General features: G+C 48.7%; 8 protein-coding genes across 8 annotated transcripts; 3 read left to right on the top strand and 5 right to left on the bottom strand.

Annotated features, from left to right (window-relative positions):
* Window positions 1–56: 56 nt before the first annotated feature.
* Window positions 57–926, bottom strand: LCP9604111_6158 (transcriptional regulator family: HMG; the record flags this gene model as incomplete). The annotated part of the gene is made up of 2 exons (XM_039074048.1): window positions 57–485; window positions 558–926. The coding sequence occupies 2 exons, from the start codon at window positions 924–926 to the stop codon at window positions 57–59; spliced, it is 798 nt and encodes a 265-aa protein (XP_038927684.1).
* A 1,721-nt stretch (window positions 927–2,647) lies between these two features.
* On the bottom strand, window positions 2,648–3,764 carry LCP9604111_6157 (cytochrome b5 reductase family protein; the record flags this gene model as incomplete). Its single annotated transcript, XM_039074047.1, has 4 exons — window positions 2,648–3,216; window positions 3,267–3,344; window positions 3,399–3,666; window positions 3,720–3,764. The coding sequence occupies 4 exons, from the start codon at window positions 3,762–3,764 to the stop codon at window positions 2,648–2,650; spliced, it is 960 nt and encodes a 319-aa protein (XP_038927683.1).
* Window positions 3,765–4,585: 821 nt separating this feature from the next.
* On the bottom strand, window positions 4,586–5,243 carry LCP9604111_6156 (60S ribosomal protein eL20; the record flags this gene model as incomplete). Its single annotated transcript, XM_039074046.1, has 3 exons — window positions 4,586–4,744; window positions 4,806–4,982; window positions 5,040–5,243. The coding sequence occupies 3 exons, from the start codon at window positions 5,241–5,243 to the stop codon at window positions 4,586–4,588; spliced, it is 540 nt and encodes a 179-aa protein (XP_038927682.1).
* A 743-nt stretch (window positions 5,244–5,986) lies between these two features.
* Window positions 5,987–7,613, top strand: csn12 (the record flags this gene model as incomplete). Its single annotated transcript, XM_039074045.1, has 6 exons — window positions 5,987–6,555; window positions 6,607–6,679; window positions 6,734–6,886; window positions 6,944–7,005; window positions 7,053–7,473; window positions 7,530–7,613. The coding sequence occupies 6 exons, from the start codon at window positions 5,987–5,989 to the stop codon at window positions 7,611–7,613; spliced, it is 1,362 nt and encodes a 453-aa protein (XP_038927681.1).
* A 535-nt stretch (window positions 7,614–8,148) lies between these two features.
* LCP9604111_6154 (BTB/POZ domain-containing protein) lies at window positions 8,149–9,345 on the bottom strand (the record flags this gene model as incomplete). Its single annotated transcript, XM_039074044.1, has 4 exons — window positions 8,149–8,202; window positions 8,260–8,533; window positions 8,609–9,010; window positions 9,116–9,345. 4 exons carry the CDS (start codon window positions 9,343–9,345, stop codon window positions 8,149–8,151), a joined length of 960 nt encoding a protein of 319 aa, XP_038927680.1.
* Window positions 9,346–10,085: 740 nt separating this feature from the next.
* Window positions 10,086–11,490, bottom strand: LCP9604111_6153 (ubiquitin-protein ligase RMD5; the record flags this gene model as incomplete). Its single annotated transcript, XM_039074043.1, has 4 exons — window positions 10,086–10,304; window positions 10,358–11,125; window positions 11,180–11,307; window positions 11,370–11,490. 4 exons carry the CDS (start codon window positions 11,488–11,490, stop codon window positions 10,086–10,088), a joined length of 1,236 nt encoding a protein of 411 aa, XP_038927679.1.
* Window positions 11,491–14,209: 2,719 nt separating this feature from the next.
* On the top strand, window positions 14,210–15,174 carry LCP9604111_6152 (Frag1/DRAM/Sfk1 family protein; the record flags this gene model as incomplete). The annotated part of the gene is made up of 5 exons (XM_039074042.1): window positions 14,210–14,261; window positions 14,318–14,399; window positions 14,464–14,706; window positions 14,783–14,988; window positions 15,050–15,174. The coding sequence occupies 5 exons, from the start codon at window positions 14,210–14,212 to the stop codon at window positions 15,172–15,174; spliced, it is 708 nt and encodes a 235-aa protein (XP_038927678.1).
* A 1,980-nt stretch (window positions 15,175–17,154) lies between these two features.
* On the top strand, window positions 17,155–17,561 carry LCP9604111_6151 (uncharacterized protein; the record flags this gene model as incomplete). Its single annotated transcript, XM_039074041.1, has 2 exons — window positions 17,155–17,496; window positions 17,547–17,561. The coding sequence occupies 2 exons, from the start codon at window positions 17,155–17,157 to the stop codon at window positions 17,559–17,561; spliced, it is 357 nt and encodes a 118-aa protein (XP_038927677.1).
* Window positions 17,562–17,675: the final 114 nt, after the last annotated feature.

Raw genomic sequence — 17,675 nt, 5'->3', positions numbered from 1 at the left:
TCTCATCTGACCCCGGAGTCAAGCAAATCAGAAAGCAGAAAGCATCACAAACTCCTTTACACCTCGCTCTTGCGCTTCTTGGTCCTACGCTTGTTTTCAGCCGGTGTCTTGACAGCCGGTGTTGACACCGGCTCCGCAGCCTTGCGACCCCGCTTGACAGGCGACTTGGCAGGAGTCTCGGCTTCCTTGGCCTTGGTATCACTGCGGCGGCGCTTGGTGGTGCTGCGCGGCGGGGTCTTTTCCTTCACGGGAGACGGGGACTGCGACTCGTCGGATGATTCGGTGGACTCCTCGGCAGACTCCTCGTGCTCAGCCTCACCCTCGACCCCAGCCTCAGCCTCAGCCTCGGGCTCGGCACCGGCAAAGTCCTGTTGCAGTTGGTTGGCTGCGGGATCGTGGTCCTCCTCAACCTTGTTGCTGGCCTTGTAGGCTGCCATATCGCGCTTGTACTGGTCGTAGTTGGCGGCATACATCTTCTTCCAGACCTATGCGAATGGGTTAGCTCTGTATTCTTGAGTACAATACTAAGCTGGAACTGATTTGATGCCAATACATACCTCCTTCTGGGTATCTTCCATGCTCTGCCAGCGCCGGGTGCCCTCGTCGGCGACATCCTTGGGGCGCGCATCATTGCCCAAGTCGGCGGCGATCTTGCTGCGGTTGTGCTGCATATACAAGAAGTAGGGTGTCAAGGCACGCTTGGGCGCGTTGGGGTCGACGGGCGCGCGCTTGCGCTTCTTGGGGCCACCAGCCTCAGACTTAGCACCGGGGCTGCCGGCACGGAAAAGAAAATCCGGGCCCATGAATCCAGAGGGACCGAGGGGGAGCTCAATGTTGGCATCGCGTCCTTCGGTGATGTTGTTTACATGCTGGACGTAGGCCTTGCCTAGGTCAGCAATGTAAGACTGCACCTCCATGAGGCGCATGACGATCTATGAGGCATTGTTAGCGGTGTTATATCAAGGGCAATTACGCTTATTCATTGTGTATATGTATGGGTATATGGTTAGGGAAGCAAGAGGGGTAGTCAGGAAGCGCGTAAGTTGGTAAGAAAGTCGCGATGTCAAGATGGGTCTGCGAGTCTGAATAGAGGAGAAGGGGCAGGGGATGTTCTTTTCTTTTGCACATGAAGCTTGCCAACATGATGCTGAAGTATGAGATGATATAGTCTAAGCTTCAACAGCTTAATGGGTAGCTTTATAGATCCTAAAACGCGACGCGTAGCAGGCGCGCACTTGGGAATGCGCACAAGAAAACAGAAGAACAGAAGAAAAGAACCGAAATGCAGAAAATACAAAAGTCAGAGAGCAAAAAAAGAGAGGGAAAAAATTACCAAGTCGCTGGCCCGTCTGAGCTCTTCTTTGTTGACCTGAACGGTCGTGTCATCTTGGTTGGAAGCCATTGTTTTGAAGCCGAGAGAATGGGTTGGGGTGAAGAAAAGAGAATTTTCCTGTTTTTCGGGGGGGGAAGGGGGGAAGAGGACCGGGGGGTGGAAGGGCCGAGGGGGGGTACCCACTAAATAGCAAAAGGCACCCCCGAAGTGCCCCGGGCATTTTCGCTCTGCTTTAGGCTTAGGCTCTGGGCCTTGTCATGCGACACACCCCCGGGAACCCCAGGCAACACAGTGCACCTCCGGAGTCCTTTCCATATGTTATTCTATTCACTTGGCTATCATAAAGTATTACCTTTCAGTTCTTAAACTATGTCATTCATAGGTCCTTTGATAGTAGTCCATAATATTTTAGGGATTGCTAAATTCATAATAAATACGTAACTACCTATCCCAGATGACAGGCTTTTATGGGGCCATGTAGTTATTCTTGTATACTTGCTAAGGAATTTGATTGTATTCATATATAGTTGACTATTGATTTCTCCAGATCTTTTTGTTATGTCACAGATATAGTCCTTGGTACTATTTCTGCTCTTTTCCCTTTTTTGAGGGGCTGGACATATTCAAATGTGGGCTATGTTCTACTCCCCCCCGCTATGTCAACTTCAGGGTCGCCCGGGCTCAGCTGAACACCCAACTGAACACAAGGTGTCAAACTTGTAGTACGAACGCCTATTCTGACTTCTTAATTCAATTCATTAAAACTGCATTAACTGAATTTCTGATTCTTTTCTTGCCGGCGCAATTATTTCAGTATACTCTATAATCTAGTGCCTGGTAATGTATGTCACTTAGCTACCAATAACTAGGTACTTTGTGTACATGTATATGTATGTAGGCAGTTATTCAATTGATTCTAGGTATAGATTCCTTTGTTTTACTGTATTACTATATTAACACTACTTCGGCGCCATCTTCTGTTGATATCGTATTCTGCAAAAGTATTTCCAGTTGGTGTACACATATATATCCACCACCCTTCCCATCTTCATCTTCATTATGGTCCACATGCTTTTTTCCTCTCTTTATATCTACCTATGTAGTTCTTATCATTGTTCATGCGACAGAGATAACTACAAGCGCCAGATAAACATGATTATCTATTTGGAAGCAAAATGCATTTCTTCTATAATATGACGTCCGAAGCCAGCCAGAGACACGGCAACACGCCGAAAACAAGATGCACCAATATACATGGCTATCCTGTCGCATAGCCAACTAGCGACATATTCTAGCTAAATATTCTACAATAATCTAGAACTTGAAGACCTGGTCCTTGCTGTAACCCAGATCCTTCAAGATACCAGTGAGCTCACCCTGGTCCTTGGGGCTGACCTTAGCACCGGAGATAGCCTTGTACATGGGGGGAGGGCCACAGACGAAAATCTTGATGTTCTCCTCCTTGGGCTCCGGCAGAACGGTCTTCAGCAGCTCCTTGGTGATGAAACCCTTGCCACCGGTCCACTCCGCAGGGGGCTTGTCCAGGACGTAGAAGGCACGGAAGCGCTGGGGGTAAGTGTTCTCCAAATCATGCAGCTCCTTCTTCAGGAGGATATCCTCCTCGGTGACATTGCCGAAGACCAAAGTGACCTTGGTCTTGTCCTCGGGGTTCTTGAAGATCTCACGAGCGAGCTGGTACATCGGGGTGATACCAGTACCACCGGCGATCAGGCAAATGTGGTCGTGCTTGTTGGCCTCCCAGGGATACTTGATAAGAGGACCCTTGAACGACAGGCGCTGGTTGACGTTCATGGAATGGATGTGCTCAGACATAGGGCCGCCGGGGTAGGACTTGACAACAAGTTCAAGGTAACCGGGGATATCTGCTATGTGTTAGCATTTGAAAACTAAGTCGCATTTTATGATTTCCTACCCTCATCACTAGTGGGGGTATAAGGACGGAGAATGTTCTTCTCGGCACCCTCGGGCTTGAAACGAGTCAACAGAGCAGCTAGATTCCTGTTAGTGATTGATTGGTAACCATGCTCGGAGTCAGACTACTCACAAGCAACAGGAAGGCCAGAGACAGCTTCCTTATCATCATACTCGAAGCGAAGACGCTTGGCGTTGGGGCTCAGGATTTCAATATTAGCCAACTTGAGATCAACCCAGTCCTCGCCGTTGAAGACCTTGGGGCGGTCCTTGGGCTCAGCGACCGCGCCGGTGCTGTAGCGGTACAAACCAGCACCGAGACCGGCGAGGCCCACACCAACGTAGATGGGGGCCAAGTTGGACTTCTTGGGAGCGGCCTCCGCAGAGTATTTGCGGAAACCCTGATTGAACGGTTTTAGTATGGGGATTCAATTGAGAACCCTTTTCAACTTACCTGCTTCAAGGGCTGCACACAACGGAAAGATTGACGAGCAAACATGATTGCAATGACTTGGGGAATGGGGTAAGAGGGAAACGAGGAACTTGGGAAGGCCCCGAAGAAATTGGATTACATATGCGAAAGCGGACAGCTCCCTCCCGACCTGATTTCGAATGACGCAATAGTTCCTGGACACCTGTACATACCAATGTTTTCCAAGGTTCTGTAAAGACTGTTTAAGTAAACTTGAAGATAGTCATAAGATACTTCAAGTAGCTAGTCTTTATTGCCAGTCCAATCAAAGACTTGCAACTAAAATGGCAGTTGAAGATAGCACGTGGGTGCCTGATATACAAGGCATCCAAGCCGGTCCCAGGCGCGGCTAAAACAACCCTTACTTCAAGACCGAAACTGCAATGTAAAGAGGGCGATAGGATCGATTAGTATTTTATATGGAGCATTGACCCCCATGGATCTATATGAATGTAGTTTACAATGAGATATATGGCCAGTAGTAAGCGATTTGCAACGAGTACCTTGTGTAACAGTACAACCATACGGCCACTTTGTGAATGGACAGACTTTGACAGGAATCAGAAGGCCTTCATTGCAGGTTGATACATCCGAAATGATGTCTTGGCATCTATCAAATAAGCACTCTCCATGTATGCCCATTGTGCTACTAGAACTCGAATAATTCAAGAAACCCGATGATTTTTTCAAAATAACCTAAAGATGCCACCATACGGGGGACTAGAGACATCCAACCATCTCGCCCGTGAGCGGGGCGGTGGTTTCCACATGACCATCTTTCATGCATGCTATGGCCATAAACAGTCATTCATCCACACACTCCAAACCCAACACCCGAAACATCACATTTAAGCAAAGGTAGAGGGGCGAGAGTAGGCGAAGACCTTCTTGCCGACCTTGCCACCGGCGCGGTGGGGCAGAGGGAACTTGAGGTCCTTCTGGAGGAGCTGCTTGATGTAGGGGCGGCGGATGCTGTCATTGTTCTCGATCTCAACAACCTTGAGGATCTGCAGGGAAATAATCATTAGAATATGGTCATTGTCGGAAGGTTCGGGTAGCGCAACATACGTGGATGGAACCGAAACGAGAGCGGTGACGGGCAGCCATGTCCTGGTAGAGGGCCTCAACAGCGTCGGTGCGGCTCATCTCACGGAACTCCTTGTACATGTTGTGGGTACCGGAGCGCGAGTCGTAGCGGATCCAGATACCGAAGTTCTTGACCTTGAGGGGACGCTTCTCGTCGATCTAGACACGAGACGATGAGTACCATTCCATATCCTCGAATATTCAATCCCAACATACCACGTTCAGGGAAACGATCTCGCCGTTGGCCTTCTTGAGCTTACGGAGCTGGGACATGAAGTACCAGAAACGCGACTTGGCCACAACGGTGTTGGGCGCAAAGATGCGCATGCGGTACAGCTTGGGCGTGGGGTTCGCCTCGTTGGGCAGGTGACGCCCGATGACCTGGTACTCAGTAAGACGCCCTGGGAATCCGTCAGCCATAGTTCCTAGTGTATATTCCAATTGCCCAGATGTCCAGTTCGAGAGATGAAACGGTGCGCGATGCAGGTTGGCGAAAATTCGAGAAGAGCAAGGGTGATATGTGGATATTGAAAACTTCGAGATTCAACCATGCGTAGCCCTGATCGACAGCGTTGTGCGTTCCTTCATAAACATTTCCAAGCGACATCGATTTGCCATTGCGTCCTCCTCTTTTGTGATTGCATCATGCGATATCGTGGGTGTTCTTTGCGTCTCGAAGTTCGTCCAACCAATATGCGCACACCGTTGTCTCGAAAAAAAGACCTGGGGGATCGGGAAGGGAATAGAAATCACTCACCCATCTGGAAGAGTTCAATGTTAGTATAAATCCCCGATAAAATCAAGCGGCAAGTACTCACTGTGATTGTCGCTGTGGTGGATGAGTCGTTAGTGTGCCGTCGATGGAAAATGAGAATTGTGAGGTTCCAATTGTGCTTAGGGTTGCCGCCCTTGCCCTAAGCGAGTGGAGGCATTCCGTTCTGCGCTAGTCCCATTTAGCCATCTGACTGCGCCACTCCTCTTCCGCCACATTGCACCAGCCACATTGCCTCGCCTTCCCCACATGCCTTCTCCAAAAGTATGGACTCTTGCTTGTCTTGGTCAGTTCGGATCTCAACCCTTTCCCCACCTCGAATGCTTCTTTTCAACTCATAAATTGACAATCAATTTAATCAACGCGCTCTTTCGCCAGAGGGTAGTTCACCATGACTTCTCTCCCGACCGCATTCAAGAACGCATACCTCAACGGGTCCGGCCCGGAATTAGCTGCTGTGCTCACCCCGATCGCGCCGTCCGAAGATCGCGATCGGCTGCGCTCCTTTTACCAGTTCTCCAACGCCGAATACATATCCAAGGATCTCAGCTACGCTCTCTTCCATGGGAAAAGTCTGAAATTGCCGAAGGCCGAACAAAATGCCTGGGTTGACATCTTTGCTGTTTACTGGGAAGCTATAGGCGAAATACTTCGGTGTGAAGATCACCTTCCGGGTGCTAGTGTTGTTACAGTCTTCAATGCCTGGAAAAAGGTCGCCAATGCCCTCATCCGGGGATACTCGGGCTCTGCCGGCATTCCGGCTTGGACATTGCCATGCTTGTACACAGTCGGGAAGTACTTGCGTACTTTCGCGATCAATGCCGATCTTGAAGCAGCATCCCAAGGCTCCACTGGATTTGGGTTCCAGGATGACATCGCAGCTGATGTTGAGAAGAATGCGAACTTGGAGGAGGCTGCTCGGGTCATTAACCGGATGTTCACTCTGTGCCTGAGTGATAGGTAAGGATATGGTTAGATTATTTGAGTTGTTCCATTGCTGATCAGATCCAGAGCACCCCCTGAAGAGTCCCGTAAGTGGGGTATCTACAACATGACCAATCTCCTATTCAAGACGTATTTCAAGGTACCAAATGTCAACCTCACTGTCGCTCGGAAAATGTTCATCTCTCTCCTTTAGATCAACTCCGTCGGTCTTACCAAAAACTTGCTTCGCGCCATCAAAGCCTCATCGGCTGATCTTCCCCCTCCCGAAGCATTCCCTAAAGCTCACATTGTCACCTTCGAATATTACGTTGGAGTCATCCACTTCTTGGATGAGAATTACCCAGAGGTATTAGCAAGAGCTGTGTCCGTGGACCATCACCAGGACTGATTATTTGCATTATAGGCTGAAGAACATCTAACGTGGGCTTGGAAGATGTGTCATCGAGACGCAACCAAGAATCGAGAGTCAGTAGCCCTCCAGCTATATATGGGCTTTCACTAACCACTATCAGATTGATTCTTACCTACCTTATTCCCTGTCACCTGGTGACCACACACACGCTCCCCACCAAGGAACTTCTCGCGCCATTCCCACGACTCGAGAAGCTTTTCCGGTCTCTGTCGAACTGTATCCGAAAAGGCGACTTGGTTGGATTCGACCAGGCTATGTCTGACGGCGAGGAAGAGTTTGTCAAGAGACGTATTTACCTGCCGTTAGAACGTGGACGTGATATTGCCTTGCGCAACCTTTTCCGAAAAGTTTTCCTCGCTGGTGGTTTCGACGAACCCAAGGAGAGTCAATCTCCGGTTCGGCGTACTCGTGTGCATGTGAATGAATTTGCCGCAGCTCTCCGTGTGGGTACTTCTACAAGTGGCCGGTCGCGCATCGATATTGATGAGGTGGAGTGTCTGCTTTCCAATCTCATCTACAAGGTAGGCTGACAAGTATAATCAATCCGTAAGTGTTTACTGACATGTCGCCTCCTTAGGGACTCATGAAAGGATACATCGCACGTGATCGAGGCATCATCGTCTTGAGCAAGGGAGGTGCTTTCCCGGGCACAGGTGTCTAATTACGCTTTTGGGTGGCAATGCACTGCAACGTGTTTGAACCTCATTTCGTCTAATGCTCATGGACAACTCCCTCGTTGGTCGCCAGGACCTTCAAAATGGTCAGGTATACACACATCCGCCTATGACTTACATTCATGCAGCTATATTATTCGACATACCAGGATACTCAGGCTCATGAGCTAACACCGCTGCCGAAGAATTTTGGCCTGACGTGATACAAATTGCACACTAGCAACTACTTGGTCATCGGCCGGATCGAAGCGCCAGCTTAATCAGTGTCATCCAGTTCACGCTGGCCTGGTACACGAGATATATCAAAACTGGGCTAGCTGGACTATATTAGATCCTATCTTTACGAATTTACGAATCAATCATTTCGAGAATTACACCTTGATTCACACTCTTCATTCTGTAGGTATCGAAACATAGTGGTACACGGGTATGAAACACTGCCAGCAGCGATATAAAATGACGAAAACCGCGCGATTAGTCAAAAAGCCAACAACCCACCTTAATCCGGAACTATGACCATCCCTAACAATGAGTGGTAACAGCTGAACTATCAACCGACTGACCAGTAGGGTCATCCTATATCGTAGACCAAATTAGCACCTCATCCCCAAGCGCAAAGAAAGGTAAACTCACCATATGATTACACAAAGCAACAAACAGATCAAAAAACAATTTCCCCCCACGCTCCATCTCCGCCTGCATAGTTCCACTGCGCATAAAAGTGCTCCGCGACCGCACAATCAGCGCAAGGTAATGCGCCCGCAGCTTCGACTCCGTATCCGGCGTGTTTTCGTACACGAACCGAGCACTTGCAAGTATCGTGCTGCACTGGATCCCAGTGTGCAGGCCCTGTTTACGCAGCGCGAGACGCTGGAGACGGGGGAGTTTGTATTTCTCTGCTGCGCAGCTGTCGAAACATACATTAGTACACACACATTCATAGCCAGATGAGAATAAGTAAAAGAAAAAAAATTCAACCTACTAAATAGCCGTATCCCGTAATATCACCCCCTGCGCTCGATGATGAAACACCGTCGCCGTCGCCTGTCCCAATTCTCCACTGGCGCCTGCGCCAACGCCGGCATCGGCGTCCTCCAGCTCCCATGTCTGAGTTCGGCTGTTGTGTCGCAGCCGCGGGTAGTAGTCGCCCTTGTAGAGGTACTCGAGGACGCAGGAGAAAACTTCGGCTTGCTCGTCTGGGAGGTCAATGCGTTTGCTTGCCGGTTGGAGGGGGAGTCTAGGCCGTGGCGCATTCGGGTCCGGTGTTTGGGCTGTACAGTGCGTGGCAAAGAAGGGCGATGCGCAGAGGATGGCTTCGTGGGCGGCGAAGAGGCGGTTTTCGGGGCCCACGCGGAGCATTACTATTGGACTTGTTGGGGGTGTTCTGGGGGTCGGGTTAGCGGTTGGATTAATGATTTGGTGGTGCAGATGATGGTGATGATGAAATGTAGACGCAGATGGAGATGGAGATACATGGGCATGGACTTACGTTACGTCTGGGGGTTTGTCGAATCTTCGACGCTGCTCAAGTCGTCGAGTCTTACTCCGAATTGAGCCGGAACCAGATCCAGAGCCAGAGTTCTCTCGCTCTTTGTCCTTAGGCACTCGATCTTTGGTTCTGTCGCGAGGAACCCGGCGCGACTGGAGCGTGAAAGCTGAAGCTTTTGCCGCGCGATACCGGCCAGGAATTGGAGTCTCTGGTGTTCTCTTGGACAACATTGCTATTATATTATGGACTGGATAGGATAGGAGACTGGATTGGGGATAATATAGAGACAGCTGTGGATGGATTCAGGGGCAGATGTGGCAGTATTTATAAAAGACAGAGAGGACTACAAGCTCCCGTTTGTTACGGAGACAAGTCACATCGTACATCTATTATTGTATTCTGAGCATATTACAGGACGTGGGACGGGTTGCATACAGATGATCGACTGAATAGCTCTCATTAGCCAGCGTAGAGGGGTAGGGCTCGGCGAAAGACGCGTCACAGCTAGTTTCGACCGCGTAAAGGGGTTTTTTAAGTCGCCAAATCGGCGCGTGGTCACGGGCCTAGATTTGGCCAATCAGATGCCGCCATCGAGACAAAGGAAATTGGTATTTCCTATTTGGGAAATAGTTGTGGATTGTGGATTATTGACGCAGATTCTGATGGTTTCTTTGTTGTAATTGATACGTCCATTGGGAAACAGCTATGGTGAGATTGTTATTTTACCTTGAACTTGCTTATGCTCGATGTCAGGTTTGAATTAAATTGCAGTGCTTCGTACAGCTTTGAATGGACCTGCATTGCAATGCCGCAACATATAAGCCCCTGAACGCCGACGCTAACGCCCCTGGCAAGACCCGGCTCCCTGAAGACGTGTCTCATCGACGTTTGCCATGGAAAGAAAAATACCCAGAGATATGAGGACAGGGAAAGAAAGAGAAAGAAAGAGAAAGAAAGAGAAAGACCTACACTACAGGAATACTTTCTTGGCATCCTTGGGGTGGCTTTCGCTAGGACAATACGGGCATTTAAACCGGTTACCCTTGCCCAGGCGTTTCAACGATTCCTGCGCAATGACATGTCCACATGGCATCATCATAGGAGGATTCTCATCGGTCGCTTGCTCCTTTGAAACCGGACAGACAAAGATAGAATGGAAGAGATATTGGGGAGGGAGAGGTATTTCGACCTGAAAATACAGATATTAGTGTTGATTCGTACACAGAGTAGCGGTTTCCTTACCGGAAGCTCGTTGTCGGAAGTCCACTCCGTCCGCTTCGACTTCATGATCGTCTGTAGTTTCAATAGCGTCGGCAGAGCGATCGCGCCCGCCGTAGCAGCAATATACAGCGGTGAATCCGCCGAAAGACCCAGCAATGAACAGAACTCACGATTGAAGAAGTGAGCTACGTCATCCCAGGCCGAGCTAGTATTGTTGAAGAGAGCTGCATATGGCGACTCGCTGAGGTTGGACGAGTACGCCATTGCGCCCACTAGCTGCTGAACTTCTCTCAAATACCGAGGCACGAAGAGATGGAACTCCTGCCGTGCATACTCGAGCGCTGCTAGCCATCCGCTTGCGGTTCCCTGGCTGTTCGCTCCGCCATGGTACAGCCATACGAATTGCAGTCGACAGAGTTCAAATTCCAGGTTGCTGCCTCGGGCTTCCAGCGCCTCGCGGTTTTCTCTCGACCATTCGATCGCAGGCAGTAAGTTCCTGTTCTCTTGTAGTTGTTGTAGGATATAGTACATTGAGGCGAATTGTTTCCGGATCTCGGTCGAAGGGACTTCGTCAATATCGAGCAGGCTCGCAGTTGTATTGGTCGGTACACGCTCGTTCTGGGAGACTGGATACATTCTCTTCTCCTCGGCAATCTCGGAGAGGAAGGTGGCGGCCACGCCGAACTGACCTTCGCGAAGGAGATGCATGGCGATAGCGCGGTTGATCAGGGTTTCGTGTGAAGAGAGGTCATCGTCGTCGGTGCTAGGCAGTGGTCGATCTTTAAACAGCTGTTCCAGATGTTAGATTGGTAGCAACGCATGGACGATCAGTATTCTGGATACCTTATCTAGCGATTTGGTGTACTTGTTGAGGCCACTGTGAGTCTCTTTCAAGCTGGCATTGATAGAGTCAAAGGACGATTTAACCGAGTTGTGAAGGGTGGCTAGAGTGGCAGAGGCAGTGGATGGATCTATTTGGGGAGAAATCGACGTCGTCAGTTGAGAAACCTGGCGGGGCACGTTTACTACTGACCAGCAGCTATGGCATCGCGAGCAGACTGAAGTGAATCGATTGCAGACTGAACATTCTTGATGCCCTGAGAGCCCTCGGTCCTCTTGAGGAGTCGGCTGTGTTCTTTCTGCACTACTTCCATTGCAGGTGGGTTTCGGTTGATATGCTCGGAGGTGACTGGAGAGGTTACCGAGTCTCGCCATGTGGAGAACTTCAGATAAGAGCTCTTTATCTCGGCGCGGGATGCAATATATAAAATTTTGAGGCAATATAAATCTTTGTTCCAAAACGATGCAGCGAAATAGAGACAACCGTCAGAGAAAACCGGGCGAAATCGAACTGAGAGACAAGCTGTTCCCGGTGATCTTCCACGTGATTCAACCCCTCCGAAGGTGAATGGCAAGTGATTATGGAGCAATAGGGAATCTTGCCCAGGCCTGGTACATAGTAGATGAGCAGCATGAGCACGCATATTCCATCCATGAAGCTAAAAGTCATACACTACATACATGCATACAAATTATCCTATTCATTTCCAGCTTCCGGTACACAGCCACCTCGCATTAACACCAAATTTCACAAGAATCAGCCCTTCTTCGAATCTACACTCCATAGCTTGGTATATACTTAGGCCTGGTGAGCTTCAGGCCAAGAATCCCGGTGAGTAACCCCATGTAAGCCTCCCTGTACCCTACATCAGCATCGTAGGCTTTCGTAGCCCTGTAACCTGGGCGTTATTTTGGCACTACATACCGCCTTCCGTATTCGTCCATATATCACATCTAGCTTCGGCTTCATAGTTTCTCCGCCTAACTCCGATATTTCCGGGTATCCACGGCTGCACACGGCTATTTTGCTTCGGAGTATCCTTTATTCCGAGCTCGTCACCTACCTTTTCATTGCTGCTGCCTTCAGCCAATAGGAAAATATAAATAGGTGGTCTCCCCCCCAAACTTGGTCCTCTTTTTTCTTTCTTCTTCATCCTAGTGCATGGGTTTTACACGTATCAGTGAGGAGACATCCGAGATCGTGTTTTTGCTAGTTGAAAACTACCAAATTGACTGCTTCAAGCGAGCTTTACCGCACGCTTGGGAATTTTTGAAACATTACTGCCTCAACTCCTTGACTCTTGAGTCCTCGAGTTTGAATTTGATTCTTCGATGGGCGACTTCGGTCACCCTCGAGTATCTTGAGTCTTTTCACTACTTGCTACCCATGTCGGTGGCTCTTAGAGAAGAGATAACGCTTAGATAGTTCCATGATCTTGTTAGACAATCCATAAACTTCAAAAGAAAATTTTCAAAACAAGTCGCGTCCTGACTGACGCGTCCGTAAGTCGCATCACATTTCGCCCTTGCCAGCCGGCCCACTGTTCCCCCCTTACGGCAGCCACCTGGGCAGTCTTTATTGAAGTTGTTTTTGCTGCCATCACTTCTCTCCTTGAAACTCCTTGCACTGCTAGATAAACTATCTTCATCCGCGTTTCTTATCGGTTTTTGGTTGAAATGTCGCCGTAGGGTCAACACTGCCCCACTGATGTAATACCCCTCGGTCATCCACTCTCTACTCCGTACTCCTGTACACATTCGGCTACTCCATGCCGGTGCCGGTGTCTACTCAGCCGGCTGGTCGAACCGAACACCACGCTATCAATAAGTTTCATCTCAATGGAGCTCCAACACAGCCAAACCATGGACCTGTCGTGGAATTACAGTCACTGACATATCACTAGAACATCTCCCAGCCACCTTTCAGTCTAGGTACCTCTACTGACTGCATTCCCTACCGGCCAACAAAGCAGACCCCAGCCCCTTGTCCGACCGGGAAGTTGCCGTGCTGTTAAAACAGGTTGAAACGTCGGAACAACGTGCCAGCCAGATACCTCATCATGAGCATCGAACTCATGTAGGTGTATCCTGGGTCCCACCTCTTAACCTGTCTGCTTCCTCACATATGCCCCTTTGACACGTCTAGTATCAAAAGACAGATACTCCGTGCTTATTGGTTTCTCTCCCAAATCGGTACCTGAGATCATATTACAGGTACAACCGTAGTCACGGGAGCGGCGGTTGTTCTCGGTTGCTCTCGGTTGCTCTCGTCTTTACACCGGGATTTGAGATCCGTGAAATGCTCATAGGACTTTCCTTCCAGACCCCGGTCCCTTCCATCCTCGCCAAGGGATATACGTTGGCCTTTGATGCAACTCTGATACACTACAGGCGACAGGTACAGTGAGAATACAAGCTTTGATCATCCACGAGGCGATCACTTCCATCTCCACATTTGATACGTGCGAAACGGTGCGATGTACATGATGCTTTGCTTTCCCAATGTCGACAAACATATCCCAGCCCCGGCCCCACCAATGGTACTAAAGGATATGTAACCAGGTTCTCGATTCCCTTTTTTTTTATGGAGCTCAGTGGAGCAACAAGCAATCTGATTTTTCATTCTACGCATAGATATCAGTCAAAGCATGCCAAATTCATTATCTACCTCCCAAGTTTCATGAAAGCGACATAAATACACCATCTTTGTGCTAATTCTGTAACCCGGCTTGTGCCTTTCATGTACGAAACATGTGCTTCTTACACGAAACAACGATCAAGGGGTTGCCAATTCCTTAATAGACCCACATACCATAACTGACCCTCGTCATAGGGGCAGGGATCGACAGGCACAATATTTGTTGCCTGATTCCCAACCTAAGGATGGATCACTTTCTCTCTTTGTCAACTACTTGAGTAAAGAGATGTGGCTGGTATCCAACTTCACCAGCCCGTGCTCTTTGATACTGTCGTTATAACAAGACTATGACTGCTGCTCCAAACCACACTCTTTAGCTATACGCACACATTATAATGTTCCTCCCTTCCTGGGTCTTTCCGGCCGTAGCCGCGTCCACTTGGCTAGGTGAGGTCTTGAATTTTCCACGATCGCATTGAGCAATATGCTAACATTGGATTTAGCAATGCTACTCACTATGTTAGGCCACTGGACTATGATCGGTGAACCGAGATATGGCTTGATGAAGCCTGGTCAGAATATACCGTGAGCACTTGCCTTCTTTGGTCATCCTCAATCATGCCAAGATTTAACCAACATCTTTGAACAGATTCATTTCAGATATTGGAGCCCAGGAATTAAAACCCTTATTCATGATCGGATCGATCACAACAGTCCTACTTCTAAACCTCTCTTTCTACCAACATGTTCAAAACAAGTCATACATCAGCAAAGCGTGCACGCACGGTTCATTCCTTTTCACAGTTGTCGGGAGTATCGGATTGATTATGCTATCCGTCCTCGACAACATCGCCCACCATTTCATGCACGATGTCTGCGTGACAATCTTTATGTATGTCCCTCGCCAAGACCGCTATACCCGATATATCCGGTATACCTCTTAAGTCACAATGTACTGACAGCTCCAGCGTCGGGTTTCTCGTCAGCGCGGCCTTGATGTGCTTGGATTATATCTATCTGGGCATCGCACATGCCCTGCGGCAGCCCATGCTCATGACAAGTTTTCTTATCAAATCCTCGTTCATTGTCGTTGAACTTGCCCTCATTATTGTCTTCCGGGTCACGGAGCATACCCATTACAACCAGAATAACATGGCTGCTACTCTTGAATGGGGTGAGTATACATATGATTTTCGCCTGTCCACTGCCTGATATTATACTAATCCGCTCCATAGTCATCGCCTTTGTCTTCACCGGTTATATTCTCTCTTTGATTGTCGATCTGATGCCATCCGCTCACAAGAATCTCCACAATCCAAAGGGATATCAACCAGTCCAGATGAGCATGGCCTTGCCTTAGCCCGTGGCTGGATACGTCCTATTGTATAGACGCTTGCCTGTAACTTATAGCGTTGATTCGATTCGCGACCTTTTTAGAATGTACATATATATTTCTGTGCTCGTGAGACGAATACCAAGAATTTCTTTTTTTTCTTTATAACTACGTGACAGTCTACTTGCTTGACTTCCCAATATAACAACATCCGCTAATGTATTTCCCTCGAGACCCGGTCCTTGCCAAGCAACCAATCCCCATTCGGGTACCACACTTCTATCTATCGCACTTCACACCGCCTTCTATTTTTATATATCACTTTCGTCAAATATGTAGTAGCAAGACAGTCGCAATTTGTATGTAATCCTGTATCAAAATAAAGTAACTGCTGTCATATCAACTTCTTTATTATTAAGGGGTTAAATTTAGAGGAATCAGGTAGAATATACTTTTTTTTCTGATCAAAATGCATGTCTTTTGTGGCAGATTATATGGCAGAATACAAGGTCGCACCTAATAAGGAAGGCGGTACTGGTGGGGAAAGCGGAATCCTCAAGTAGTGGCCTTACCTTTCAGGCGTGGAGAGAATATCGGGGCGTTGATGTCAACTACATAGAATCCTAGAGGAGAGAATCTAGACCAGTCACCACTTACAGAATGAAAAAGGAGCTTACAGGATGTTGTTGTATTAGGAGATAAAGATTTCTACTACGGTCTGTGTGATCCCCATGCTTGCTAGCTGACCTCCCTGGATGGTTGGTATTGCTATGTCGCTCTCGTCTTGTCTGCTAGGCCAGACTGTCCATCGTGCATATCCACATATCCCTCTTCACTAGTTATTTAAACCGTAGGCAGGGGGTCCAATATGCTATGGCGCGAAGTTTTCGAACAACTTGCAACAATAGTTCGCGCTATAGCTATACGATACCTCTTTATGGATCGTTCATTGTAGAAAATATAAAGCCTCGGATAGTGACTGTAAATTTCCTATCTGTTTCGAGAGTCGAGAAACTGATGATGAGCCGTATGTGCCTTTTGTATGCAAATCTTTAACAAAAGGTACAATTGCCACTATTTCCGTCATGGTGTGGTAAGCTATAACACCCGAATGGTGTTGGGTTACTTACATAGCGAGGACTTACTCCGTAGTTGAAATTATAATCTGTCAGAACCCTATATTGTAGTTTATCTGTCTAATCGCCGATGATGGCAAAGATGGTCTAGTTAACCCGATGGTGGCTAGCTGATGGACCTATAATGTGGCGGTACGAACAAGCCACAGTGGCTGTGCCCATCTGGCATGCTGGTTGGTCCACGGCCCCGGAGGTTGACACCCACTTACTGTTTATGATGACTACGACCGACGCTAAAAAAATACCGGCAATTAAGTCCGAGAACGGCTCTTGGGTTTGGGCGATAGAATTTTGGCAATAAGATGGTTAGTCCGGAGTAGGGCTGGAGCTGTGGAGAGGCGTACGTACGCATCGACAACGCCAAGCCCAGCAGCGGAAGACTGAGCAGCAATCGACAGGCCCCCAAAGATAATCTGCAAATGCTAATATTATGTTACAAAGTTGGCTGTTCATATTGGAATTGACACTGAATAGCTGCAAGCTGGAACTCTACCGATACTCAGATATATATTGATGGAGTCGATCAATAGATTAAATAAGAACGGCAAATCGATCTAGGGTCTGGCTACGTCTTCATCGATCGATACTCTTACCAAGTGGAGGAGATACCCAGCACGTCCCAATCATAGGCTTCTGATACTCCACATCGGCAAGTCGTACGTGATGTGATGCCATCATCCCCGTCTAAGACTAGGCTCAGCTCATAGCGTCTTAGCTCTATTCTGATCGGTGACGCCACTCAGTCTTTATAAAGGGCAGCTGTAACCCCTCCATCCTTTTCCTTCCAGAATTATACTCACACTCAAATAACATCTCGATCTCACTGTTCATCAATCTACCACCTCCCCACTTCATCATACCATCATCAACCATGGGTCTCTTCAGCCACCACGACAAGCACGAGCACGAGCACGAGAACCACGGGAACCACGGAAACCACGGCGACCAGCAAGGTCCCGGCGGTCCCCATGGTGGCCCTGGCGGTCCCGGCGGAGGACCCCAGGGTGGATTCCAAGGACAGCAGCAGGGTGGCCCTGGTGGCCCTGGTGGCCCTGGGTTTGGAGGACCCCAGGGTGGATTCCAGGGACAGCAGCAAGGTGGCCAACACCAGGGTGGCCCCGGCGGACCTGGTGGTCAGGGAGGTTTCGGACAACAGGGTGGTCCTGGACAACACCAGGGTGGACATGGCGGACCCGGTGGTCCCCATGGAGGAGTATGTATAGCTCGTTCACTCACATGAGTCTTTTGCTGACTATTATACAGCCGGGTGGACGCTAAATAGCAGGACAGAGGTGACTGGAGGTGGATATCCTAGAGCTTTGGGAGCACATGCTTTGAATTGATAGGCTCATAACATGCATAGTTCTATCGGAAATGTAAATCCGTCTGCCA

Source organism: Penicillium roqueforti (assembly GCF_015533775.1).
Source record: "Penicillium roqueforti strain LCP96 04111 chromosome Unknown scaffold_16, whole genome shotgun sequence".
NCBI lineage: Eukaryota > Fungi > Ascomycota > Eurotiomycetes > Eurotiales > Aspergillaceae > Penicillium > Penicillium roqueforti.
This window is presented reverse-complemented; position numbering and strand designations above follow the sequence as displayed.